Below are 26,441 nucleotides of genomic sequence, written 5' to 3'. Positions count from 1 at the left end.
ATGTTTACTCTCTCTACTAATACAATTGTTACTCTTATTATTACTATCACTATCATTACTAAGATAAGATAAAAGTACTATTACTAGGACTATTATGCTTACTGATGCTAACAACAGTAATTCTACAGCTACTACTGTTACACGTCCTGCTCCCACAAATATGCTTACTGAATTGATTTTTGTTCTTTTTTTTTTACAGCACAGGATGCACATTTAACGTCTCAAATCCCCTATGACTTTCATTATAGACAAAAATATGACAAGATATTGTAAAATAATTTGATCATTTTTATTAAATGACAACACTGACAGCACAGTGTTTCTCTTAATGATAAACTAAAACAAAAGACAAACAAATCTGGCCAATCTCCATTTGTAGAATAAAAAATCAAATTGAGAGCATATGAGACAATAAATATTCATCTATTCAGAACATATTAGCAAAATCAATTACTTAATCAGAAACACTAGTTTGACAGGAGAGTTGCAGTTTAGTCTACAGACTAAACTTGTGCTGTTTTATAAATACGCGATTGGAGGCAAAAGGTAAATGATGACAGGCAGGCTCTACTCAACAGAGGGAACTCCACATTGCTAAATTGTTAACAGGCAGAGTGAAATACAATAAATAGAAAGACACATTTAAGGCTTTCCTTATATGAGGAGTTGGCCCACATATCCAAAATATCATACATATATACACAAAAGCACATCACTAGGTAACAGTGGAGACCAGCATGTGGGGTTTTGTGGAATAGACAGACAACACTGCAATCAAACACATTCACTGTACTTTCCAGTAAACAGTTTCTTCATGTCCATGACTTTAGGAGCCAAGAGCTTGAGACTATGTCAGAAACTCTGACTGACCTGAAGAAGCTCAGCTGAACCTGACCAACAGCATGTATTGACCATTCAAAATGGAAAATTATATGAGGATTTAAAAATGGCACATTGTGATCCCTTTAACCTTCAACACAAAGATTCATGGTTTTGGTAAAGCAACACAATGAGCTTCAGTAGTTTCAAGATCACAGTGATTTCTTCTGTGAAAAACAAATATTTTCTGAAAATTTAGGCTAGACTAACACAATTCATTTATTCGTTATGCACATCTCCCCATTGCACATAATTCAAGAAGTAACCGTTATTACTATATGTATCATAACCTTATAGAAAATAATCCATTAGTATCACATAAAACACGAGCTGTCTTTTAGTGATTTGTAGCAACATGTTTGACTTCAGATGCAAATGATCAATCACAAATAAATTAGATCTTTCAATGACTAGCAGCCTAAAGCATTCCTGCATTACAGCTTCTAAGATGACATGCAGTTAAATCAATCCATATGACAGTTTAATACAAAAGTATTAATAAAATGTTCTTCCATCAACCCTATTTCACACATGCACCTGTTGTAGGTTGGTACCGTGCAGACATTGATGTACTGGGATAACTCAAACAATGAAGCCAAGATGCTGATGAAATCTTAAAATGTTTTACCATTAGGACGGTCAGCTCCAACAAACAATATCTGGTATTCAAAGTTATGACTAATGATGATCACAGCCTGCATTTATGTTTAGGTAACAAGAGAACTTTGCTTGTAATTTGGTGCATTAATATTCCTTCAAAGGTGCCTTCATTTACCCGCAGCCAAGCTTAACAGTGACAAAGAAACAGAACCACCAAAATATTTATATATTATTTTCCAGGCTTGTATCTTCAAATTCTGTGACTTTTGATGACTGGCCATGCATCCTGGGAAAGAAACACTTGAACTTGAGATGGAGGGTTTGTACAGTACTACATTCACACAGGTTGAGTATCTCATCCTGCCAGGCAGATGCGTAGACTAATATATACATATGCGTCCAGTTTACGGCTCTCCTTCAACTTTTCTTCCATTACACGTCATCAAAGATTCGGTTTCGTGAGGAGGACATGGAGAGATACCTTCCTCCTGCATGCCTGAAGAAACACACATACACAAAGCTGAAACTAACAAAGCGTAACACTCATAAGGACTTCCTATAGTGGTAAAAATACATTTAACTATAAATGCTGAAGAAGAAGAAGTTCTCTTTACCTGCCAGACTCTGAATCCATAGGCTCATCTGTCAGAGTATCAGCATTGAAATCTAATGGTTCTGCATCATGGAGGAGTTCAATACAGTCCCTCTCTGCTTGGCCGCCACCACGAGAATATTTTGCTTCTGTTGAACAATCAATCATAGTCAGTTCTGTAGAAAAACAATCTAATCTTTTCAAAAAAAACCCCACAGAAAATGATGGCCACTAGTTTCAAAATCAACCCAAGAATGTACCCAGACACACTGGTTGTTTCGGCCGTTGATCCCGGTGGCCGGAAATAATCTAAAAGCAAAAAAAGCAAAAGACGTTCCCGGCGCTCGCACGCTCAAAACCGGTGCCGGGTGTAATATCGTCCCCCCTGTAAGCCCCCGGTGGGTGCAGGGGGCGCTGGCGCGCCTCCCTGGTAACCCGTGTTGGCAAGTGTGCCGGCAACGGACGTTTCCGGTTCTGCACGCCGGCGCCCCCTGTAAGGATGCCTACCGGCACACTTCCGGGTGAAAATCACGGACAGCAGGATTCCCCCCCCCCCCCCCCCCCCAGTAGCTCTGCGCCCCCCCACTTTGAGAACCACTGTGTTAATGAGAGCCAGTGGTGAAGGGGCCAGACTTACTCAAGCTGGCAGGAAGCCTACAGTGACTCACATATCCATATTTTTTACAACAGTGATCAGCAGAAAGAACATCATTTGGAGTCAACGAAATGAAACCTTGGACTCAACCTGCCTTGTGTCAACAATTCAGGCTGCTGCTGGAGGGGCAATGCAAATAGAGCAGTGTTTCAATGCCACAGCCTATGTGAGTGTTGTCGATGAGCAGGTGCATCCCTTTATGGCCACGACTTACCCATCTTATAATGGCTCCTACCACCATGAAATCACAACATACAAGTCATCTCAAACTGGTTCTATGTACAACAGAACACCTTTGAGATGTGGTAGAACAGGGCACGCATGTCCAGCTGACAAATATGCAGCAATTATGTGATGCAACACTGTCAACAGAGCAGAATCTGATAGAGCTGCTTCCAAAACCTTATGTAATCCATGATACCAAGAACTAAGGCAATTCTGAGATCAAAGACAGGTCAAACCCTGTATTAGTATAGCTTTCCTACTTAAGTGGTCAGTGAGTGTTCTTCTGTGGTAGTTTACTTTGCTTCATTTGCAATTGTGAGAGACCTTGGACACTCTTAATGTGTTGTAAATACATGAAATGATGTTTCTGGGAGCAATAACTCTTGGTTCACTTACGTCTGTTAGTGGTGGGGTTCACAGTATCCGAGTAGTTTGTCTCCTTCATTTCATGAGTGCTCCTGTTCCTCGCAGCGTAATCATCCCTGGTGTTGCTATAACGCTCCTTCCACTCCTACAACACAGACAGCAGCCAGACAGTGAAGATGTCAAGACGTTTTTCCTGACCTGCTGTCTATAAACCAGCAACTCGTCTTCCTCTTCTTTGCATAAGAGTTGAATAAATTAAAGAAACAAAGCCACTCACTCTCCGTCTGTTCTCGCCGTCTTCGACCCTTTGCCGCTTTCTTTTCTCTGTAAAGATTTAAAATTTCAATTAACAACCATGACTAGAAAAAACTATTACTATTACTATGATTGTTATGTTGCTTTCATAAGGACTTACCCCTTCTAATCAGCTCCTTGCCCTCATCAATCAGGTCAGAGGTCATTTCACTGTCACCCATGAACTGCTGGAAACCCAGAAGGTTCAGGCAGCGGGTCCCCAAACTGAGTGAGGAGTTTGTTACAATATATTAATCTCTAGAGCAAATACTTCACCTTTGTACATTGATTTTGTATTCAGCAAATTCCTCCCTCACCTGAAGTAGGTAGCGATACAAAGGATAACAATCAGCATGGGATAATAGATGTAGAACCCATTGGCGATAAAGGACAGCACGCGCATTGAGCCCATGATCTGTCAAAAAAGAAGAGAGAAGAAGAGTTTGTTGTGCCTCGCAGTGTCAACAGCTAATCCTGTTTCTTGTAATGACATTTTTTAAGTAATTTACAGAGGTATAAGCAGTTTGTTCCTTCTCCTGGTGTGAAATTGCAGAGTCCATGTGGATCAAACCAAGGAAGTTCAAACACAGAGGAGGGGTAAGACGACAGAACAACCTGGAGATTAAAGGACAGATAAATAGTCACAGTCTATAAACGGTGTTGGTGTACGGACGATACAAAACCGCGTGAACGTGCCGTTACTTGACTTACATGCCGCTGAACTGGAGGCTGTAAGCGTCCGTTTGGTGGTGCGAGGCAAAGTAATAGTAGTTGAAAACCCGAATGCGAAACACGGTGGAGTAAACGCAGGTACACAGGAAGAAGATTGTGACGAAGCACGCCATCTGGTGGAGAGGATGAAACAGAAACAACGTGTAAAGGAGTCTTGCTGAAGATGGACATTTCATGACCACAAAGAAGAAATTGAAAGCGAAGGAAGCAAAATAGGAACAAAACTAGCGTGTGAGCACCTACACATTTCCACACACGCTCTGCAGTATGTGGCAGTATGAGTCTCACCTCGATGTAAAGGTAGTTGTAGTCTCTTTCGGCAAGCTGGATGAAGACAGCAAACAGTGAGAGGACGGGTCTGGTGCTGAAGAAAGTGCACTCAGACCAAACCACAGCCACACTGAACAGCGTGAGGACCACAGACAGCAGACGAAAGAACCAGCACTTCAGGAGACACTCCCAGTACCACTCTAGTGCAATCAGACACACACAAAACAACAAGCATATTACTAAAGGCAGCAGAATACATGTTTACAGGCAGTGAGGGGAACCTGACAGGATTTGGAGGCTCTATCCTGTAACCCACCTACAGTCGGCGTGTACAAATATCTGCTGAACCAGCCAGCTGGCTCTGAGGAGGGGAAGCTGTGGACAAACTGGTGGGTTAAACTCGTCTCATTCTTGGCTACATCCTCTAAATGGATGGCCTGCTGCAGCAAGATCTGCCACTGGACACGTGTCCTGTTGTGTCTCTGCACAGCGTAGATCACCTGGGCACAGAACAAACACAGCTCACTGATACTGTAGTGGAACCTAAAGATAATAAAACTTCACAGATAATATAAAAGACAAGGAGTTGTTCTGACTCCTCTCACCTGTTTGTGAAGCTTAACCAGGCTCTTTTCACTTGGATAAGTATTTTGTTTGTCATCAAAGTCTTCATAGTCATCCATGTTCCTGCCCATCTTCTCTTGGTAATCCAGTGGGCACTACAGAGGAAAGTCCATCAGATGATCAGAGGGTTCTACCTGTGTACTTGAATCTGCTGACCATGGTTCAGAGCTGCTGTTAAGATGAACGGTACTTACTTTTCTGAGAATGGTATCAATGAACTTCCTCAGTGGATGGTTATACTTGATGCTTTCACTGACTTTTCTCACCTCCTACAGCAGAGAAGAATCAAGGACAATTTGCATAAGAAAAGGGAAAGCGAGCGCAGGTTTGAACCCAGACAAGGTCTGAATAATGCTCACCTCCATGACGTCCTCCAGGTTCTCCTCAGCGTCTGCCTTTTCTGTCATCAGTTTTGCTGCCTTGAAGTACGTCTTGATGAGCAGGTGTCCGTGTCTGGATGAATTCCAGTAGGAGCGAGGGATCTCAACCAATCCATAACCCAGCAAGAGCACCAGGAGGAAAAGGCCCCAAGTGTTGGCTGCTGTGATCCCGATGGTCTGAAGTTCATACCTGAGAAATGAGTGCAAACGGTCCAGTCAGGAGAAAGGTACAGTTCCCCTGACGACCATTGCTGCGGCTTCTGCAACGTGGTTTGCTGATGCTCACACTCCCCGTAATCTCACCTTGCTGCAAGTCAATGCAAAGTCTCATTTTCTTGAAGTGTTATCTGAAAAGTGCTTGCCTGAGCAGATGCTCAAGAAAGCAATAAGAAAAACTACTGAGTAAGAGGTTTGTGGTTTGTTGAGCCCTTTGTTTTGCTTTGCTTCAATGGCTGTTTCAGTTTTATATAGTGTCACGTTGATTTTGTGGTGGTTGCTCTTATAAAAGTCCATGGACATCTTCAACCCAATCACCTCTATGGTACTGCCGAAAAACTGTGTGTGTGTGTGTGTGTGTGTGTGTGTGTGTGTGTGTGTGTGTGTGTGTGTGTGTGTGCGTGTGCTTTATCAGTGTCAGTTATTCTTCCTCAAAGCGCACTTACCAGGTGAGATGCCACTCAGGGTGAACAGCCACGTATATCAGCAGAGAGCCAAAGATGAGCAAGTAGGTTCCATAGTATATGGCGTTCTCGATGAGTGCCGTTTTAATTTTCCCAGTGATGGAGAAGCCACCAGAGCGGGCGTAGGACTGCATGAAGGGCAGCAGCAGCCTGAGGGAAAAGACAAAGAGAGGGTACTCAATATTCCTATGCTTTGTTTTCATCTGCAGTTGTTGCATGTGTATAATCTGAGCACAGTGTTCTGTCTTATATCCAGAACAGTATTCTCCTTCCATATGTAATCTTCCGGGTTCAGAGGCATATTAATACTGACCAGGTCAGACACTGTGATGTCCAGTACACCACTCTCCAGAACACAGGCATAATCCCATCAGGAATGTAGCTCCAAGGCTTATAGCATGGCTTTGGAACGCTATTAGGGAGAAACATGAACACAAAAGAGTTTAATAGTATTGATACAAAAGATGACCAACACAGTTCCTTCTTCCCGGTCCAGGTTCTTGTGAAAGCCTGTTTGGTAGAGATGAAGACCTTGTTTGGATCTCACACAGTGTTATTATTACAATCATCAGTCATACTTCCATTACTATTATTACTATTATTATTGTTGCTGCTGTGCCTCTCTGCATGCCTCTCTCCTCTCTCAACCCAACCGGTAAAGGCAGATGGCCGCTCACCGACATCCCTGTTCTGCTTGAGGTTTCTTCCCATGTTGGCTCTCTTTAAATGCTTTGTGAGTTAAGTGCCTTGAAATAACGTTTGTTGTGATTTGGGCGGCATACAAATAAAGTAGAATTTGATTTGATCTTAACATAATTAATGACCCTTCCAAAGCTCTTAAATGAAACTAACATTCTTTACTTCTCGTTCTTGTTAAGAGAACACAATGAAATAACTTCAAATCAGCAGTCATCAGGCATTTGTCAAGCATAAAAAACGGCTCCTAGCTCTATAAATATGATACTATTATCCATAAAACCTGACAGAACAATGCTGAAGTGATTGACAGCAGACGCATTAACCTTGTGTTCTCAGGCTGTTCCCTGCAGTGGATTTGATTACTCACATTTCTCACAGCAGGACAGGTTTGTTTAGTTGTTTAGTTGGTTTCTGTGTTGTTACGACTGCTATAAAGATGTGTACTGACTGGGGTCCATAGTAGTAGCTTAGTAGCGGCTGAGGTGGGAGTTAGTACACACACAGACACACACCAGCCTTTGCTTGAGGCACATGTCACATGCTAACCTTTTAGTGGGTGTCACAGATGAGTTTCTTGATTCGTTGAATGGTAACGGAAGGACAGTCGGAGCAGACGCGTGCTCCTCATGATCTATCTTGCATTGCTTATAGATGGTCTGTAAGAAAAAGCATAAAGACAGAGACGAGACGGATGCATGTTAACCAAATGAAGCTGTTGGATTTGAGGGAGATACTGCTGCCTGAGAGTTATACTGACCGTGCTGACATCCAGAGGCAAGATGAAAACAATAAGGAAACACAGGTACCAGGCCAGCAGAGTGCCAAACAGCACCATGCGCTGCTGCTTACGGAAGTCCCCATAACGATGCAGCAGGAACAGGGCCAGAAAAAACACCACCACTATCTCAATGCCCAGCGCAGCCCCGCTCATCCTGACGAGCTCCTCAAAACAGCTGCGATGATACCTGTGAAAGAAAACACCCCAGAACTGAACAATTATGAAATGGTATTTATCCATAAAATAATGAAAGCAGCTGTCGTGACATCTTGGTGTCCCGGCAGTCTACAGCTTATGACATTTAACCATAAGGTGTGTTCCATACTGCAGTACTAATCATCTAGTAACACATATTTACAAACCCTCACACGATCAACGAAGACATTGGATTCTGTGACAAAAACATACAGGTCTGTCCTGCTTTAAAGAATGCTTTGTTGTTGCTTTAGGGCACAATATGTTGGGGGCGTGCAGTGACCACCGTGAACCGCTTACCACACCCTGTAACAATTTAAAGCCTTATTCGTGTGTATAAAGATAACATAGCAGATGAGTTGGTGATAGTAAACAGGAGCAGCTGGGCTTCTGCTTTTTCATATGTGACCAAACGCACAAGACAGCGGAACAGATGGACGGTAACACTGTAGCACGGTTAGCTATGTAATTCTGATGCAACAGCACAGTCACGCATTAACGTTATTCATTAAATGTTTTTATCTGATTCAAGGGAAAGACAGATGAAGCCATTCTACCTGTAAACATGTCAGCCAGTCACATAAACATCACAGGTAACGTTGTCAAGCAACATATCAGCGACAATAACAGAGGCGTCATTGACGTCTTAAGTCTTACCGTTAATATTATACCGAGTTTTTTCTTCCCCTTTCGGATAGAAAACAAGTCGAATGTGCTCGTCAGATGGATATATGAGGATAATCCGCGGTATTTGTACCATAAACTGTGTCCGGTACTGGCTTGCTAGCTGGCAGCTACAGACACATCCTGGTCTTCCAGGGAATGGAGCTCCAAGGTCTGGACGATGACGTCACAGACGGTCAGCCGGGGTGCTTTGGCGTCTGCGCATGCGCAGTATCTAAAGTTTTGACTAGGCATGCCTGTTTGGCGCCGTCGCACCGCTGACGATGATTACGTGTGTGGACCAAACCAAGGCGTGTGTGGACTAAACCATGCTCGGCACATTCACACACAAACATAAACCTCACCCGATAGATAAATGTATATACATTGCAACTCTGACTTTTAAAATAATTTTGTTGTAGTTTGTCATAGATAGTCAAAATGAGCCTACCTTTAGAAAGAGACAAAACCTCTTCTAAATTAAACATGTCCCACCTGCATTCAATCAGTCATGGTTTAACCCGGCTCAATAAAATTCACCTGGAACTCTCTGAGTTAGTTTCCTCCCAACAAGACGACAGTAACAGGTAAGAACTCAATGCTCCTGATCCAACAACGAGATGACAGCAACAGGTAAGAACTAAATGCTCCTGATCCAACAACGAGATGACAGCAACAGGTAAGAACTAAACGCTGCTGATGGTGACTGGCACAGGCTGCTGTGTGTCAAACTGTATCTGTGTTTGTTATTTTCTGTACACAAGAGCTTGTGAGCTCCTTGACTCTTTACTTGCTTTGGGTCCATGTGTGTTGCAGTGGCTGCCACTGCACGTGCTCCAACTGATACAATGGTGTTCTGGGTTCATGAAATGTATTTGAAAAAGCAGATGGACAAATTTAAACCTCGCGCATATAAACCTCGCGCATTTCAACTTCGCGGATTTCAACTTCGCGGATTTCAACTTCGCGGATTTCAACTTCGCGCATTTCAACTTCAAGCATTTCAACTTCAAGCATTTCAACTTCAAGCATTTCAACTTCAAGCATTTCTACATGGAACTTGTGTGGCAGAATCCCGGTAAAAGGTAAATGAGGTTAGAATAAGGTGCCTCCCAAAAATCCAACCCCTCGTCCTCGCCGTGGGAGGTGGAAACGGGTTGAGCCCAGTTTGAGTCCAGACAGGCTGCGTTTGCATAATGCTGGGTAGCTTTGCTAGCTGCACGGCTGTCAAGTGTCTGGACTCACCTGGAAACTTCCTGGCTAACGGGGCTCTGGTCAAATGAGTTGCTATTGCACTTTTTAATGAGCATTGAAATTGCAACACTTTTGTGTACTAAAATGTCAAATTTGTTGGAACATTTAGAGCTGGTAGGCTCATCTTTGGCATTGACGCCTGTTTTAGTAGCTTTCACTTTCTCCCATTTTGACCTCAGCATTACTCTGCCCAGTAACAGTCTTAAGGTCTAACCTATTTCCTTACAGCCCATGATGTTTCAGGTAAGTTTGAATCACACTTTATATTTGCAAAACTTGTGAATGATGAAACGTGTGTGTGTGTGTGTCCCAGTGTCTGTCCTATAGAACTGTGACCCAAACTCCCGCTTGCCGGGCTCTCAGAGGGACGAGCTGGGCGCCAGGTAAGGTAAATGTTAACAACCACATTGCTTCCAAGAGATCCACGAAGCAGCTGTAACTTCTCTTGATTTTACACTTGACCGTATTTTTACATTACAGTTCTTAAGTGATAACTGTCCTAAGATTACAAATGGAGTTAATTTTGTTAAATATAAATTTTGGTGTGATAATTGGAGATCTACTCTGCCTTGGTGCAGGTACGCGCTCTACCCTCTAATCCTGTCCAGAACTCTTCTCCTCTAGTGCAGCGGTCCCCAGCCACCGGTTCGTGGGTCATTTGTTACTTGGCCGCACAGAAAGTCTTTCTCTCTCTTGCCCAACAGGTCTGTAGACGACCCTGTCAACATGGCCCTCCAGCACCTGGACTCTGCAGGAACCTACGCCAGGATCGTCTTTGTGGACCTCAGCTGTGCCTTCAATACCATCATACCGTCACTGCTGCTGGACAAGCTCGCCCAGCTTAACATGCCCGACCCAACCTGCAGGTGGACCACAGACTTCCTGACCGTCAGGTTGAAGCTGGGGAAACGCGTCTCTGATTCACAGACCATCAGCACCGGTTCCCCCTCAGGCCTGCGGTCTTTCCCCTCTGCTCTTCTCCTTATGTACAAACGACTGCACCTCCAGTCATCAGTCGGCCCAGCTCCTGAAGTTCGTGGACGAAACCACCCTCATTGGACTGATCTCTTGCACATTTTGATATGCACTCATTTATATCCACGCATAGCCATAGTGTACATACTCCCCTCTCCATAGACCCATTCATTTGTACAATTGTTAATTATATAAATGGAATGAATGAACAGTCCTTGACACAGTATTTCCGATCATTTGATACAATGTTGTTGAATGTTGCCATTAGGCCCATCCTTCCCATTAATAATTAAATGAGTTTCAAATGTAATTATCACTGCACCAATAACAATAAATTTTTCTTTTACATGGTTCATTTATCTATTCTTTATTTTGTTGTACTAGCATGTCATGTTTAATAACATGTCTTGCATATGGGGTGCATGGCTGGAACCTAATAGTATATAGGGGGGCTTATCATGGAAAAGTTTGGGAACCCCCTGGTCTAGCCAAATCTATAAACCATGCCATTACCACAGGTATGATATAGTAAGGCCTGTTTCTTTTTTATATGCAGTCTTTGACAGATCCTTTTGAATGATTTCAGATTCATACTGTCTCCCTTGATCTGACAATTCCTCTGGTATGCCTTGTTCAGGAATACACCTTTCACAAAGAATCTGCAACTGTAGAAGCTCTCTGATCTGGCATAGGGAATGCATTAACATACTTCCTAAAATGATCTTGAATTACCAAAACATATTTGTGTCCTTGTGGTTAGTGGCAATTCTGTAAGATCTCTACAAACACAAGTCACAATAGCTTTCAATATCGGATCTCATACCCGGCCAATAACACAAGTTCAAAGCTTTCTTAAATGTATGATCAGCACTGTTGTGACCAGAATAAATGAGGATGGAACTGCACCTAATACAGATTTTCCTGGAGCAATATGAGTTTCATATTGCTAGTAACAATCACGTCACGTAACCCATCACGTCATTGAATTCTTGTAAATTGCCAAAGTGTGACCGAAGTCACCCAGACCTGTGTCTGTTTGCTTCACTGCCATCTGTGGTACCACACATTGATTGTGTGGAAGTGGAGATTCCAGTGTGGCAGGAACTTAATGAGAATCTGGTGAAGCAGGACTAGTAGCCTACTGTGATGGGCGTGTCAGGCCATGATTGGGCAATGTGTACATTACATTACGATCATTTGGCTGACGCTTTTATCCAAAGCGACTTACATTACATTTACCACCCTTTGCAGAGGGGGAAGCAATGAGGGTTCGGTGCCTTGCTCAGGGGCACCTCGGCAGGGGCTCGAACCGGCAACCCTCCGGTTCCCAAGCGGAAGCTCTACCCACTGAGCCACTGCCTCCCTATGTAAGTTTGTGTTTCTTCCCCTTCTACACGGACACACACACACACACACTGAATAAACAACACTGACAATGCAGTGATACTTAAGTTTGGTTTATTTCATAAATTATGTTGAATTGTGAGACGTTCAAACAGCTACATATAAAACCATCTGTGCTCTCTCACATTAGTCCAGTGAGTCATGCACAGCATTGCACCCTAAATAATGTCAAAGCTAGTGGAGACATCTTGTGTCAACATACAAAAATAAAGATATTATGTACATAAGAACAAATTTTTCCCAGAATATTTCACACAGTTCAGTATTTTCCTGTACTAGTGAAAACTTAATAAAGTCAGTTGTCCAAACAAAACCACATACAGAGTTAAGAACACCCCAAAACCTGATGTCCTCATTTCCCTATAAACAGCAAAATGATCTTATTCATTTATACATAGTGACCATTTGAGGCCAAAGTCAGGATCATTTCGAGGACTTAAATAAGGAAGGAAACTCATTTTACCCATTAGATACTGTTTGGTTAGAGCAGACGGAGTAGATAAAAATGTGTACAACTCCGTCTGAACTCTAACATCCTTGGCATGAATGTCGTCTATTGACTCTCTATTGCCATTAACTTTAACATGATTTCATGTGAAACCACTGCATGCTAACCAACTCTCTCTGTACAGGGAATAATGGATGGCTGTGATTGTATTTAGTCATATGTAAGAGAAGTGGAGATTATAAAATACAGAGAGCCAAATTCATTAGTCTCTGTCACCGTTACGCCTCAACCTTACAATGGAAGCACTGAAGTATTTACAGATGTCAATAGTTGTAAGTCTTTCACTTCTCTTCTACCAGTATCAGTGCCAGACTTATATACAGGATTGTGGAGAAACAATGGAACATTTTAAAATATAGCAGCGGAGTAAAAATCTTCTTCCTGATCACGAGGTCCTCTGTTCATCTTCTATCAGGCAGAACAGTCAAGGTTTTAAAAAAAATGATTGTTATAAGAACTAATTCAGACCGCGCAGCCTTGGTGGAGGTATGCACTCACTCGGTGCTTTAGAGGTTTCTTAACAAATGTTCACTCGTTGATAAACTGCTTGAAGATTTAAAAAAAAAAAAATGAAATCCCTCAAACATCTAAGGACAGATACATAGGATCAGGAGCTACTTTGATATTCATGTTACCCCTGTTACAGAACAACAACCAGGGTGTGAACTAAAGGCCGGGGGAGGATTTGACTGAAGTTTGTGCTGTTCCAAGTTCCTTTAATATTGTTACATGTTCATATTGATGAATCTTCATAAGAGGGCAGAATGACCTGTAGGAGAAAATTAATAATATTAATATATAAATATTCAAACACACATACAAACAGATCATCTCCCAATCCGTCTCATTTGCTTGGTGTGTCTGTCAAATCAAACACAGTTCCATGTTGTCCCAGCTGGTGGCAGTAATGTACTGCAGCGATGCACAAAGACACAGAAGGAAGGAAGACAACTGGCTGAAAATAACCCATGAAAACGACCAGTTTTAACATTCTGACATTTTAACAGTTCTCACTTGAAAATGTAGATTTACCAAAGACGTCAATAATTTAATCTGGATTAATTTTCTACATGGATTGATTGTGATTGTGATTGTTAAAGCTATAGCCCCTCAACACACACACACACACACAAACACATACAAGTGTAATATATAACTGCTGTTATCCTTCTCTTTTCTTATTTTATTTTGATTTATTTATCTTATTGACTGGCTATTCGTGAGCTTTTTTGTTCTTATTGGTTATATTCTGATATTGATTGTATGCTGCTAATTGGAGTGGATTGCTGCTGATCAAAGTCACATTGTGTTTTATTATGCAGTAAAAAATAAATGATCTTGTCTTAAAGGTTATGATGGGGATAGATTGGAGTTATGAGCAGAAACACTGGGATTGGCTTAACACTGTTTATCTGATTCATAAAAGTCTTCAATTGGATTGCTGGTGGAGAGCTTTTAATGTGAAGCAGAAATGGCTAATGTACATTTGAATAATTCTACAGCCGTACTGATGCTGCGGTGGAAGACGCACAGTCATTTGTCTAGGATAAGAGCTACCACTTCCAAGAGAACACTAGAATGTTCTGTAGGGTTACAGTTTTATACATTTGCTGAGGAATCTAGGGGAACGGTGAAGTTTAAGATGAACATATGCCTTCCCTGGTTTCTGCCTGAAAACTTGAACGACTTACAGCGCACTTACATATCAAGCAGTGATCCGCTCTTCTGCTCTCCGCTGAGGATACAGTTGAATGTGATGTAGCAGGACATGGCTGTCCCGTCTGCCTCTAGAGGGAGGACATGAAGCAGGAAGGAGGCACAGATAACAGACAGTGGTAGAAGTGGCCCTGGAGAGACAGTCTGATTTAGCCAGGCCAGTGGTCTTCTAGTCTTCGGGTCATTTGAGACAAGGACTGGTGACCGCGGGTGTTGGGGGGTAAACGAGTGCCACGTTAACCCTCTCTGTGCTGTTCTTTGGGCAGATGATCTCAGTCAGGCCCTCTGGGCGTGGCTGGCTGAGCAGCTCTCCTGAAACAAAACACAAAATGGGACATTTGTCAAAATATATCCAGTAGATCCAATCAGTGTTAATGATAAATTGAAATGCATTAAGGGCAAAATGAAATGTGGTCAGAGGATGTTACTGCTATTGATCCACTAGATGGGACTTTGATCACATTGTGATTTGGGGTTGGGGACAACATTACTACTTTGTCCCAGCAGGGGGCACCAGCTGGCTCTGTTTATGTGAAGAGGCTTAAAGACTCTCTACTTTTCCTCAACAGCTTTTCAGAAAAAGAAATTGGATTTTTTGGTGACACTGTTTTATGCATTATTGCCTCTAAGAAGCACTGTCATCTTTTTACTTGATTTTGCTAAAGGATGGTAATTCCTGCAATGATTAGGCTGAGGTTACAATAACTGCTTATGATCGGACAACTTTTATCTTGTTATTAAAAAATGATCGTTCACCCTCTTGCTATGCTTTCATAAAAGTATTTGAAGCTCTATTCTTTTGTTTTACGAATCAATATTGAATTGTCTAATTGGATTAATCCAGAAAAAGCTTAACCATCTGAGCAAGCAACCAACAGAATTACAGTGAGGGTGTCATTTCACGCATTAACACAGAACTGCTTTGTATGTACCTCGTTCTGTGGTTTTGTAAATTAAATATCACACACTTAACCGTCTATAATATCTCAGAGCCAAATATTGCTCAGAAACAAGTGCAAACATTGCAAGTAGAATGCTGCCAGTCCAAGCAGAGGAGTCGAATGTAAGCTGACATGTGGGACTCGAGCCAAACACTGATGTGCAGAGGCAGCACTTGCTCTTGTTGCTCTTTGTGCTACTGCCTTTCTTGTTACGCGATTTAGTTACAGTATGAATTTCCTGGGTTGTTCCAGTTTATCTGCCCTATTGTTACATCAAACTATTGTTTCAATGTTTAACAAATAAAATAAATACTTGTGAATAGGTGATCACATGAATATAGTTAGTGTGTGTGTGTGTGTGTGAACTGAATCATCACATTTTCATATTCAAAGAATTCAGCTTCCTCAGTAAATATGCACAGAGCTCCTCTGTGCATATTTACTGAGGAAGCTGTGAATGTGTCACATGTTTTCCTGCAGCATGTTGGAGAGCAGCCACATGTACAGTCAATAATGGCTGTGCTGTGTCCTGACAAACACAAGTGGATGATTTCTTTATGGTGGGTCAGTTCACATCACCTAATGAGGACCGAGAATGGCTTTGAAGCAATGCGACACACACTCACTGAATAGAACGTTCAGTGAGTGTGTGTCTCACCGTGTAGATTGAGGTCGGCTCCAGTACCCCCCTGATCTGGGTCTGAATTCATATGTTTCCTTATCACAGCTTTTGATATCGTGGGTAAAGTAAAACATACTGATTTTACAGTACAGTACAGTTTTTGGTATGTAAAGCAGTAAAACAACCAAATTAATTGGTTAAATTATGGACATTTAACATCTTTAAATCACCTAAATTCAGAGTTGTGTTTCCCTCATAAATCAGAAAATCTTTGGTTGCTTATTCAATGCCTAACAAAACAGTCAGAACAGCTAAATGTGTTAAAGGTGGTGCTTTTGTATATGAAGTTAAATTCAGATACATAATAGATAACATAGTAGTCGACTGATGCTATGAGTCGTATCACACAGTGCTCGTGCTCCCTCTCACACACCCCTGCAGACATTAGGCACATTGATCTTTATCCTGTTCCCTTACTAGGAGCTGTCTGGCCCATTAAGCAATCTGATTCCAGTCAGATTACTTTGTTTATTCTGTATTGTCTTACTGCAGACTGCGTCCCGTTAGTCAGAATCAAAGCCTACCTGAGAGGGAAGCAGCAGATGATGAATCAGTTTTTACTGGCTTGGTGCCCTAAAGTAGGTCAAAGTCTAGGAACCACTCCCCCAAAAACTCTGAGTGAAAGGAGTCCCACACTAACCCAGAAGAGGAATGTGTTGATCTTATCTTTCCCATTCTTTCCTGAAACACCATCAGCAGGTAGAGGTGGAATCCTTTACATTCCTGCTTTGCTTGGTTCGTCTCCCCTGTTAGCTTTTCCACCTCGGCTCACACTCCCTTCCTCCAGAATGCCTTTCACCGTACTATAAAAGGAAACAGCTATTTCTCTTTAAATAAGATGTTTTCCTGTTTCCAGGAAACTCCCAGTGGGATGTAGGATGTTTGGAAAACCAGTGAAGGAGTCTAGCTGAGCTTTAAATGTCTGTTTCTTTCAGAAACTGTTCCTGAAGGCCACAGCCAGCTGATTTCACTTCCTTTTCTATTGTGAGTCTCACATCCAGGCAGTGTGGGTCCATACTGCCTAGATGTGAGACAAGGACTTTGAGATAAGGATTTATGAGGATATGGGACATAATCCGACCAAGAAAGTCCAAAAGCCACAGTTAACCCCAAACCCAAGGCCAAGAACAAATATTAAAAAGCCTCTAGTGATGAAGACGCTGTTCCCTGCCTTCCTCACTATGACAAAGCAGTGAGCGACCTAATGACAGGCACAGACTCACAGAGATGCCAGGAAGCAGCTCTGCCAATTGACACACTCACTCCATACTGATGAGGGTGGAGACAGAACACAGCCGATCCTGTCCATCCTCTTACTCATCGCTCTCTATGCTGGGAAGCTGCTACAGCAAACACAGATGTCAAACACATTGATCACACACACAGACACGAGGTATGTCTATTAAAGCTAGAATCACCTACATACCACCAACATGAAATCACGGTGAAAGTTGATTCACAGTCACTTGTGCTTCCTAAATGGACAAACAGACATCCCTGGAACTTTAACTTACTTTGTGTTATACTGTGGGGATTAAGTGTTCGCTAATTTTTTGAGCAGTGTATATTGACAACATAACAGGTAGTTGTGTGAGCAGTGCGACCGAATGAGAGAGAAATAGAACACACTAGCAGCGAATCGGAGACAGACCCAGGTGATCGGCTCAGGCATGTCATGGGAGCACAGAGGGCACACACACATACGCTTAAAGCACTCCCTCATAAGATAGCATGTCAGACTTGTTTTATGTTTATCCATAAACCTCTTGAACTGCAGGTATGTTGAACCCTGTTTGCACACTCACAAACGTATCAGAAGATGCATGTAAGTCATGACTGCACTATGCTGACAGGCCAGCTGCTCAGTGTGTTCTTGTCATTCTGCTCAGTGACGCTCAGTGACGGTCAAACTGAACAACACTGTCTATTCGGGAGACTAACCCTAACACCCCAACTATAAATACAGTGTGTTAAGTGCTATGCTCTGGTAATCACTATCTTAGTAGGGGATGTAGACATACAGTGACAACATTTTGTGGCTTTCGTATCTATGTGCAGAAAAAACACTGTAGATCTCCTGCTAGATAACGACCAGGATGTGGGAAATGGAGCAGAAGCAGCCAGCAGGATGAGGCTGCCAGGCACAGACACATCCACCCTCAGCACACAATAGACTCAGACCTAGATATCATAACCAGTCTTCTACAACATGGCATGTTAGACTAACGATCGGCAGTTATACTGACACAGCCCCTGGATCACCAGGAATGTGTGGCCTACTTCCACGCCGGAGGAAATGAACCAAAAATAACGGGTTGTGGCCATTCCACAGTCCGCAGTCCACTGCAAACAGATACTGGATCCTGGGGACCGGGCGGGGCAGTGAGGCCACTCCTGTGTATATGTTGACTACGAGAAAGCATTATCACATGGCTGTATCAGGGATTTAGTGTTTCCCCCTGACAGAATTTTAAATTAATTAATCTTATATGCATTTTCACGACGAGCAGCATTATCACACACACAGAAGCAGATCAATAAATTAGAATCTGGTCGTCTTCCTCATAATTGTGTCGCTGACTGAACCAGACTGAGAGACAATTAAAGGAAACCTCAGCAGGTGATTAGAGTTAATGAGCTGATTAGAGTGAGACACTGTGAGGCTACAATATTGAACATTTTTTAGTCCAAGTTTCTGAGATACTGAAATATTTCACTTTGTGTGTAATGAATCTATAATGTATGAGAGTTTCACCTTTTGAATGGAATTACTGAAATAAATTAACTTTTCTTTTCTAATTTATTGAGCTGTATCTGTACATGTTGGACGTTTCCACAAATTAGGCTTACAGTGAATCCATTACACTATATATATATAAAAAAAGGAATTTTATGATATTGCATTAAAACGAGCAAGTACGAGCTATTGAATTAAGTCAAGGAGTATCACTTACTTACATCTTAATTTAACCAAGGGTTCATTTTAACAAATCAGACACTACTATACTACTAATACACACACCACTTGTATTATCCTACACAGGCAATAAATACATGTACAACCTATTCAGAAAAGAACATTAGTGACGTGGCATCACCCCTGGCGTGAAACTGGAACCAAACAGAGTACACCTCTATGTAACCCGGCTCTATTTAGGACCCAGTCTAAGTCACATGTCTGAGCTAATACACCGGCTTACTGCAGTGTGATGTAACAGGATTGTCTTTCTCTGTAACAGATTACGTGCACAACAACACCATGCCTATATTTTATAGAACAAAGTCAACGAAAAGGTGATGATACCATACATGTTGGTAGTGAGTTCAGCTTTTGCAGGTTTAGTTTTTAATGGAACCATTTGGTTTGAACTGATTTCCATCTAGAAGTTGTGTTAAGTATTTGAGAAGTCATTGTTTACACTACAAAACATGGTCATATAGCTTTGTGCGTGTGTGTGTGTGTGTGTCTGTGCTTGTACGCATGTGTAGAGTCAAAAATAGAGACCCTGCTCTATTGGCTGCAGTACGGGCCCAGGCACAAGGTCTTAGTTAGCCCACAGTGTTCACTACTGAATCAGCACTGGCCCCTGATTCGCACTCCAGCAATAAATTCCCCCAAATAGGTCAAACAATAATGTCTGGAGTGCACCTGCTATGATTCTCATGTGCTTTTTCCCAGACTGATTGTGAAAACCAAACACAATACGCTATGTACGCAATATGAATTAATCATTGGCTAAAATAGTACTTCCGAAAAATCTTAACTTGTTTTTACAGCTTCGGGGTCTGAAGATTACCCATTCCAATATTGACACTCTACAAATGTAGGGAAAATGAATGTATTCAAATGTGTGCTTTATGAAAAACTGATCACACTGATGTAAGATTGAATAATAAATGTAAGTGTGAGGAGTGAATCTCTCCCTCACTTCAAGGCTAACTGCATCTTTTTCTGGCACTGACCAAATGTTTTTATGGTCAAACTCTCACAGCCAAGCACAGCAGCTGAGAACAACTCAAGTGGGGAAAATGTCAATGTTGAAAAAGCAGCAAGGGCCATTTATGTCACATATACTGACATAAAAATGTGATGTTTTACAATGGATTTACAATGGATTTTACAATGGTCAATTTTTGATGGATTGTCAAGGCTATGGCACATCAGAGATTACTCCTGCAGTGCTTTTGAATCTTTGATAGATGCAGCACCGTGCACTGGGTCAGATATTACTATTACTGTGTCGCCACTCTGCAGCACTAAGCAGCAGATCGTTCAAATGTACTGCACCTCACATCCTGGGGCCATTAGCCAGCAATAAGGATACGATTTCTCAGACAGACAACAGCCTGAATATTTGCGCTACTAAAATACATCTTGGACTGGCTTGGCTTGCTCACAGCCCGATGAAAGACTACACAGACCTATAGCTAACCTTCCCCTTCTCTCCAAGATCCTTGTGAAAGCAGCCGCCAGTTGTGTGACTTTCTACATGACAATAGTTTATTGGAGGTATTACAGTCTGGATTTAGAGCCCACCATAACACAGAGAGAGCACTGCTGAAAGACACAAATGACCTTGTGCTGGTCCTGTTAGATCACCACATTCTATTACAGAGACTGGAACATCTAATTGGCATTAGAGGAACAGTATTAAACTGGTTTGTGTTGTACTTGATTTCAGTTTGTTCATGTTAATGATGAATCTTCCCTGCATGCAAAAGTTAGATATGGGGTTCCTCAAGGATTATTGCTAGGGCCAATACTATTCACTTCTATATCACCTTATCTACTTCCTTTAGGACAATAACCAAGGTTATTGTGCTTCGCCCCAAACACCATAGATGCACATTTTCTAATGAGAGCCATCATGGATGACATTGCCTTAGCCTCCAACAAATTCTACTCCGGACCAGGATTGCTGCGGTGTGATAAGTTGCCATGGCGCCAGTGAGCTCAGAAGTGAGTCAGCTTTGTCAAAAGAAAAAATCCGACTTGAGCTTCAACAGAGCCGACTAAGCCCTTAATCGCGCTTAGTAGCTCAGGCCCAGTTTTGTCATATTGGCACAACCACATGTCCCATCCTGCCCCACATTTTGAGAACCTTCTTGTCTACATTTCTGCATTTGTTCATAAAAAACCACTCACACTGTCACTTTGACTCTTTCATTTTTTGGTTGTCATGCATCTATATCCCTATCCCTATTGCCTCGACCAAAAAGGGGACGTAACACAACTGGGGGCTTATCTGGGATCTGAACCCGGGACTTATTGCTGTAATGACCTGATCTCCACCCAAGTCATTTAAGATGACCTAATATCAGCCTTTACTGTAGCAATTGCCTGTGAACATTGATCTTCCTGCATAATATATCTTTGTTTGACAACTTAAGCTGATCTGATTCAGATGTTTGACAGTTGAATAGCTCTATATTAGCATCACAACTTTACTATTCTTCTCAAACAAGCCTAGACACACTTTGTTTTTTCTGCGGCCTTGGGAGAAAGAAAAAAACTTCAACAAAAATGGGACTTTATGCTTCATTACATCGGCCTAACTTCACACTTTAACTAATCTCGATTGTTAGAATACAGGAGAGGGAAAAACACTCAAGGTCACTTGCCTAAAATTCCACAGAATATAAACAAGTCTTGCCTGTTTTCCACAATTCCACTGTTTAGTCTGCTCAGCACTGTGGAAGCTCAACTGTGTATCACCAAGCAGCAGCAGCCACAAATATCATGTCCATAAAAGGCCTGAGGAAACACACTGTGCTGCTGCGTGACCTGAGAGACCACGCTGAAAAGGTACAGACCAGAGAAGTTCATGGAATATAAAGATACAGATGTAAAGAAAACCATATCAAATTATTATTAAACTTTATCACCATAATGTTCATGCGACAAGTCAACAGGCCAACTGTGGAGTTTTTCTCAGCGCCCCATAAGTGATGTTCTCTGTGCTCGACTTGTGTCCAAAAGCTACTCTATATTAAGCTAGGTCCAGATACTAATATGGTCACTGTTGCCACACAAAGTGTTTCCCTATTACGTTGGACCCTGAAACCTCCGAAACAGAAAAGGGTAATTATAGCATCACACATTTACATTTGGGAATCCACCAGATACTGAAACGTGTACTGTGTTTGTAACCTCGGTCTTTGCACTGTGGAAGAAATTGCATAAGGAGTCTATCAAAGGCCCACACACTAGAATACCAAATATCTCCAGAATGCTGTAATTTGCCAAAAACAATGTCAGTGACCTTGTTCAAATGTAAATGACCTGTAATGCTGTAATGTTTTTCATTTCGAAGACACTTTTTTATATTTTACAACTTAATACAGCCTCAAACCGACATGTCTAATGTTGTGGGCCTGGCAATTGGAGGATAACAAAGCACTATATATCAGACAAGTAAACCAGTTATGTGTTCTTTGATCCACACAACTATTAGTGTAAGTCGTAGTGCAGTCGCCACTACATTCCAAGGAATCAAAGTCATGGCAACCTTGTCCATCAAATATTCAAGACTTGTGTGTGTGAGGACTACAGAGGAGAAGCTTTGCCCCTACCAAAGATGATGGAATTGTTTGAAGAAAGACTAATTCATGGTGTGTGCATTACTGTGGAATCACAAAGTGAACTGGGAGTCACAGAGGATAAAGCAGTGAGTGTAGATTTGAGACAGCTTACCTGGAAAGGTGTGTGGGTTGGGTGACCCTCTTTTGAGGCACTTGGAGCACAGAATATGTACAGCGTAGTGAAGTCCAGGCCACTCCTGTAGCAGCACATTCAACTCTTCAACTAGTGGAGTGATGGCTTGCCATGCAGTCCAAATATTTGGCAGGGAAGCATGACTTGCAATAGATAGGGTCTCTGCCTGCAGTTTTCCCTGGGAAGGCTTGTAGCTGATCATAACAGGGACTTTACCACGATAGGCAAAGATCTGATGTTTACCGTCTGACCTCTGAACCACATGAGTGTTTATCTGGACACTGAATCGTGCAAAAAGTCCGGGTGGAAAGAGGAAAGGAAAGCTGTACTGGATGTGTAGTTGCTCCACGGAGAAGAACTGACTGGGAGGCAGGGAGCTCCCGCTTGCCAAGGCCTCTGTGTGGACATCTTCATTACTGATGTAGCTGGGGAACTTGTACCATGCCGTGGCTCCGTTGAGAGGTTTACTGCGGGGTTTGTTAATGCAGTAGCAGATCCCCATCTTTTCTAGGAGCTCCATGATGACGTGAAGGTCTTGCTGGGTCTGGATGAGGGGTCTTAGGAGCAGGCGGATGACATTGGAGGGCAAAAGGCCATGTTGGAGAAAGCCCTCCACGTGTTGCTGCAGATGGGTAACCATGAGCTTCTCTCCCTTCTCATCCTCTATCACCAGACTCACCCTCCCCTTGTCCCCTCTCTCACCCTCAGACAGAAGCCGGTCTAAAAGTGTTGATTCATCCCTCTGAAAGAAGACATTGAGAATTGCAATGAAACGAGGGAGATTGTGAAACACGTACTCCTTAAGGGTGACACTGTCCTCAAAGTAGAGCAGTTTCCCACTCTCATGTAGGTAGGATAAGGCGCTCTGCAAACGGTCCTCTGTAAGCCCCGCCTGGAGGCCCAGACGGGCAGAGTCCCACCATGACAACCACAAGTCTTTGGGCTTAAAGTGCAACTCCTCAAGCATTTGCCAGGACTTGGGCAGCACACGGTGGAGGTTAGGGAAGATCTCCCTGTGGTCTGCTACAGACATGAGCTTTTCTCTCAGCCTTTGGATGTTTCTTTGGGTCTCACTGCAGCTCACACACAGGACAGGAGAGAGAATCTGCAGCCTGTTTTTGAGCATGTACTGCAGCTGGGCTCTCTTCCATCTCAGGTTCTTGTCAGTGACGCCGTAGAAAAGGACATGAGGGCTGGAGATGCGGACATTGTAGCCCTGCTCCAAGGCCCGGTCCACTTGTTGAATGAGGCTCCGTACGCACTCCGAGTCTCTCTTCTCTTGCACGCCAATCTGTCTGTGAATGTCCAGACTCTTTTCTTCCAACTCCACGTCTCCGCACAGATCTGCATGCGTGCCCACCAGGCACACGACAGCATGGGGTACTTTGGCACTGAGGAGATGGAGGAAATACCCAACGTGGGCATAAAAGCTCTTCGGCGAATACGCTTTGAGATTCACAACAAGAATGTACAAAGCACCGGGTGAGAGAAAGAATGGTTTGATGAGGTCATAGTTTTGTTTCCCTGACAAATCATACACGAGAAACGTAAGACTGCGATCGATGTCAGCTACCCAGTTAGTGATTTCAATCCCTTTGTTTCCCTGCGTGCATGTAGGATCCTGCTGTCTGGGCCTCACCACACTCTGCCTCAGCTGTGTTTTACCCGCGTCTTTCATTCCCATCAAGACTAGTTTCAGCCTGGGTTTCACGGCGAGCTGCGAATGTGCAAGTTCCTTTTGATAGGCAGCAATGTAAGGTATTCCCTTCATGCAGACCTCATAAGGAGGTTGGATAAGTGGATTATTCTTCACCTTCCAAATGTTGACTTTGGACAGCTTTCCAAAATGATCCGGGAGTATGGCTATCTGGTTACCCTGTAAAACGAGCTCCTCCAATCTCTCCAACTGCACGATAGAATCTGGCAGATACGTAATGTTATTATTGTCCAACCACAGATTGGCCAACTTTGCCAGCTGTCCTACTTCCTCTGGAATATAAATCAGTTTATTCCTGCTCAGATAAAGTTCCTCTAATGCTGTGATATTCAAAATGACTTGGGGGAAGTCCAGGAAATCGTTAGAGGACAAATTGATCATTTTCAGTTTTTGGAGGTTACCAAAAGAAGGCGGCAGCTCTGTGAGGTTGTTCCCATCCAGCATGAGACTCTCTAGCTTGCTCAGATGACAGAATGAGTCCGGTAAGGTGGAGATGTGGAGACTGCTGAGCCAAAAGATTTTGACGGACTGTAGCTTCATAATGTCAACCGGTAAAGTCTCAAACTTATTCCCAGAGCAGTCTAGCTCCTCCAAGTCACCCAGGGGAAGAATCGCAGGAGGAAATTGATTCAACTTGTTGTGATCTGCATCCAGTGTGCGCAGCTTCTTGAGATTTGAGAAAGATTTAGGGAAATCGCACACTTCGTTGAAGCTAATATCAAGCTCCTCCAACAACTGAAGCGCTCCGATCTGAGAGGGCAGATGTTGGATCTTGTTGTGACTGATGCAAAGCTTTCTCAGACCCTTCAGCTCAGCCACATTTTCAGAAAGGCCTCTGAGGCAATTGTGGCTCATATCAAGCTCCAATAGCTGCCTCAGCTCAAACACCACACAAGGAACAGCTGTGAACTTGTTCCTGCGGAGGACAAGGATGCGCAGGTTGTTGAGGGTGGATCCCAACCCTTCCGGTAGCTCCTGGAGGGAGTTGTTGCCCAGATTGAGCACCTCTATCTCGGCTATATCATCAGGCAGTGTGATCTTCTGATTGTTTTTCGAGCAGAGGGTGAGTTGGCGCAAATTGCTGCGCAGCTTCCTGGAGCGGAGGGCTGCATCCCTCCACAACCTGGCCGTCTTAAGGTTGTTCTCCTTCTCCTCCATGGCGCTGATGCCCAACCCCTCCACCCTGTTTGCATCGACGGTTTTCATGGACACAGAGCGGGCAGCATGACGGACGGTGTCAACAACACGCCCTTAGGTGGAGGGTGACGAAAAGAAGCCTGTATAAACCGGGAGCTAGGCTTTTCCATGGTAACAGGGCGGCCGAGGCTGGCTGCGGCGGTGCTCCACGCATCCTCCTCCCCTGCGCCACTCACCACACAATGAAAACAAACACACACACACACACGCAGACACTCACACACGCGATCACAGCACACACGGAAATCCACAAACGCGAGGCCAGTGTCGTAGATCGCCCTGATATCTCAAATACGTCCTCATGTTCGCAGGCGTGTAGGCTCCTCTGTCTCGCTCTCTGCGGTCATCTGGGCTTTGGTCTTTTCTCTTCTTTCTGCTGGATTCATGGCAGCAGCTGCGCGCCGCCCGTCTACACTGCGTCACAGCTTTCCTTCCTTCCTCCTTCCTGCTGAGAGAAGAGGAGGAGAGGAGAGGAGGGAGCAGGAGGGGGAACACCGTCCTCGCTTTGTTAAAGTAGAAGAAAGTGTCGAGGAATCGGAAGTTCTCCTGTTATTGACACAGACTTCCCGAGTGACATACTTGATCTTTATAAACACCTTTTAGATATTTAGAAAATCGCATTAGAAATCTAAATATTAAAAAATATTACAAAAGTTCACCGTGAAATTAGCTGTATGTGGGGTGAAAATAAATATGGAGA

At 43.0% G+C, this 26,441-nt stretch overlaps 2 protein-coding genes across 2 annotated transcripts; both read right to left on the bottom strand.

Annotated features, from left to right (window-relative positions):
* Positions 1-267: 267 nt before the first annotated feature.
* lmbrd2b (LMBR1 domain containing 2b) lies at positions 268-8,822 on the bottom strand. Its single transcript, XM_076164111.1, has 18 exons — positions 8,627-8,822; positions 7,754-7,961; positions 7,543-7,652; positions 6,611-6,709; positions 6,280-6,447; positions 5,597-5,807; positions 5,432-5,506; positions 5,219-5,332; positions 4,930-5,113; positions 4,632-4,813; positions 4,323-4,456; positions 4,121-4,226; positions 3,929-4,026; positions 3,733-3,836; positions 3,595-3,641; positions 3,348-3,462; positions 2,094-2,220; positions 268-1,975 (listed from the first exon to the last, which is right to left on the bottom strand). Exons 2-18 carry the CDS (start codon positions 7,925-7,927, stop codon positions 1,912-1,914), a joined length of 2,112 nt encoding a protein of 703 aa, XP_076020226.1. The 5' UTR covers positions 7,928-7,961; positions 8,627-8,822; the 3' UTR covers positions 268-1,911.
* Positions 8,823-12,302: 3,480 nt separating this feature from the next.
* On the bottom strand, positions 12,303-26,190 carry mfhas1 (multifunctional ROCO family signaling regulator 1). The gene is made up of 3 exons (XM_076163918.1): positions 22,807-26,190; positions 14,476-14,801; positions 12,303-13,542 (listed from the first exon to the last, which is right to left on the bottom strand). Exons 1-2 carry the CDS (start codon positions 25,748-25,750, stop codon positions 14,671-14,673), a joined length of 3,075 nt encoding a protein of 1,024 aa, XP_076020033.1. The 5' UTR covers positions 25,751-26,190; the 3' UTR covers positions 12,303-13,542; positions 14,476-14,670.
* Positions 26,191-26,441: the final 251 nt, after the last annotated feature.

The sequence above is a fragment of the Genypterus blacodes genome, unplaced genomic scaffold (genome assembly GCF_046128005.1).
Source record: "Genypterus blacodes isolate CSIRO-AG114 ecotype Tasmania unplaced genomic scaffold, CSIRO-AGI_Gbla_v1 ptg000133l_1, whole genome shotgun sequence".
Classification (NCBI taxonomy): domain Eukaryota; kingdom Metazoa; phylum Chordata; class Actinopteri; order Ophidiiformes; family Ophidiidae; genus Genypterus; species Genypterus blacodes.
This window is presented reverse-complemented; position numbering and strand designations above follow the sequence as displayed.

Excerpts from the sequence above, each read along its gene's own strand:
- lmbrd2b (XM_076164111.1), bottom strand. The coding sequence starts at position 7,927 with ATGAGCGGGGCTGCGCTGGGCATTGAGATAGTGGTGGTGTTTTTTCTG. Across the intron at positions 4,814-4,929 it reads TTTGTACACGCCGACTGTAG|AGTGGTACTGGGAGTGTCTC; the intron begins GTGGGTTACAGG and ends TGATTGCACTAG. Across the intron at positions 1,976-2,093 it reads ATGGATTCAGAGTCTGGCAG|GCATGCAGGAGGAAGGTATC; the intron begins GTAAAGAGAACT and ends GTGTTTCTTCAG.
- mfhas1 (XM_076163918.1), bottom strand. The coding sequence starts at position 25,750 with ATGAAAACCGTCGATGCAAACAGGGTGGAGGGGTTGGGCATCAGCGCC. Across the intron at positions 14,802-22,806 it reads CAACCCACACACCTTTCCAG|GAGAGCTGCTCAGCCAGCCA; the intron begins GTAAGCTGTCTC and ends GTTTTGTTTCAG.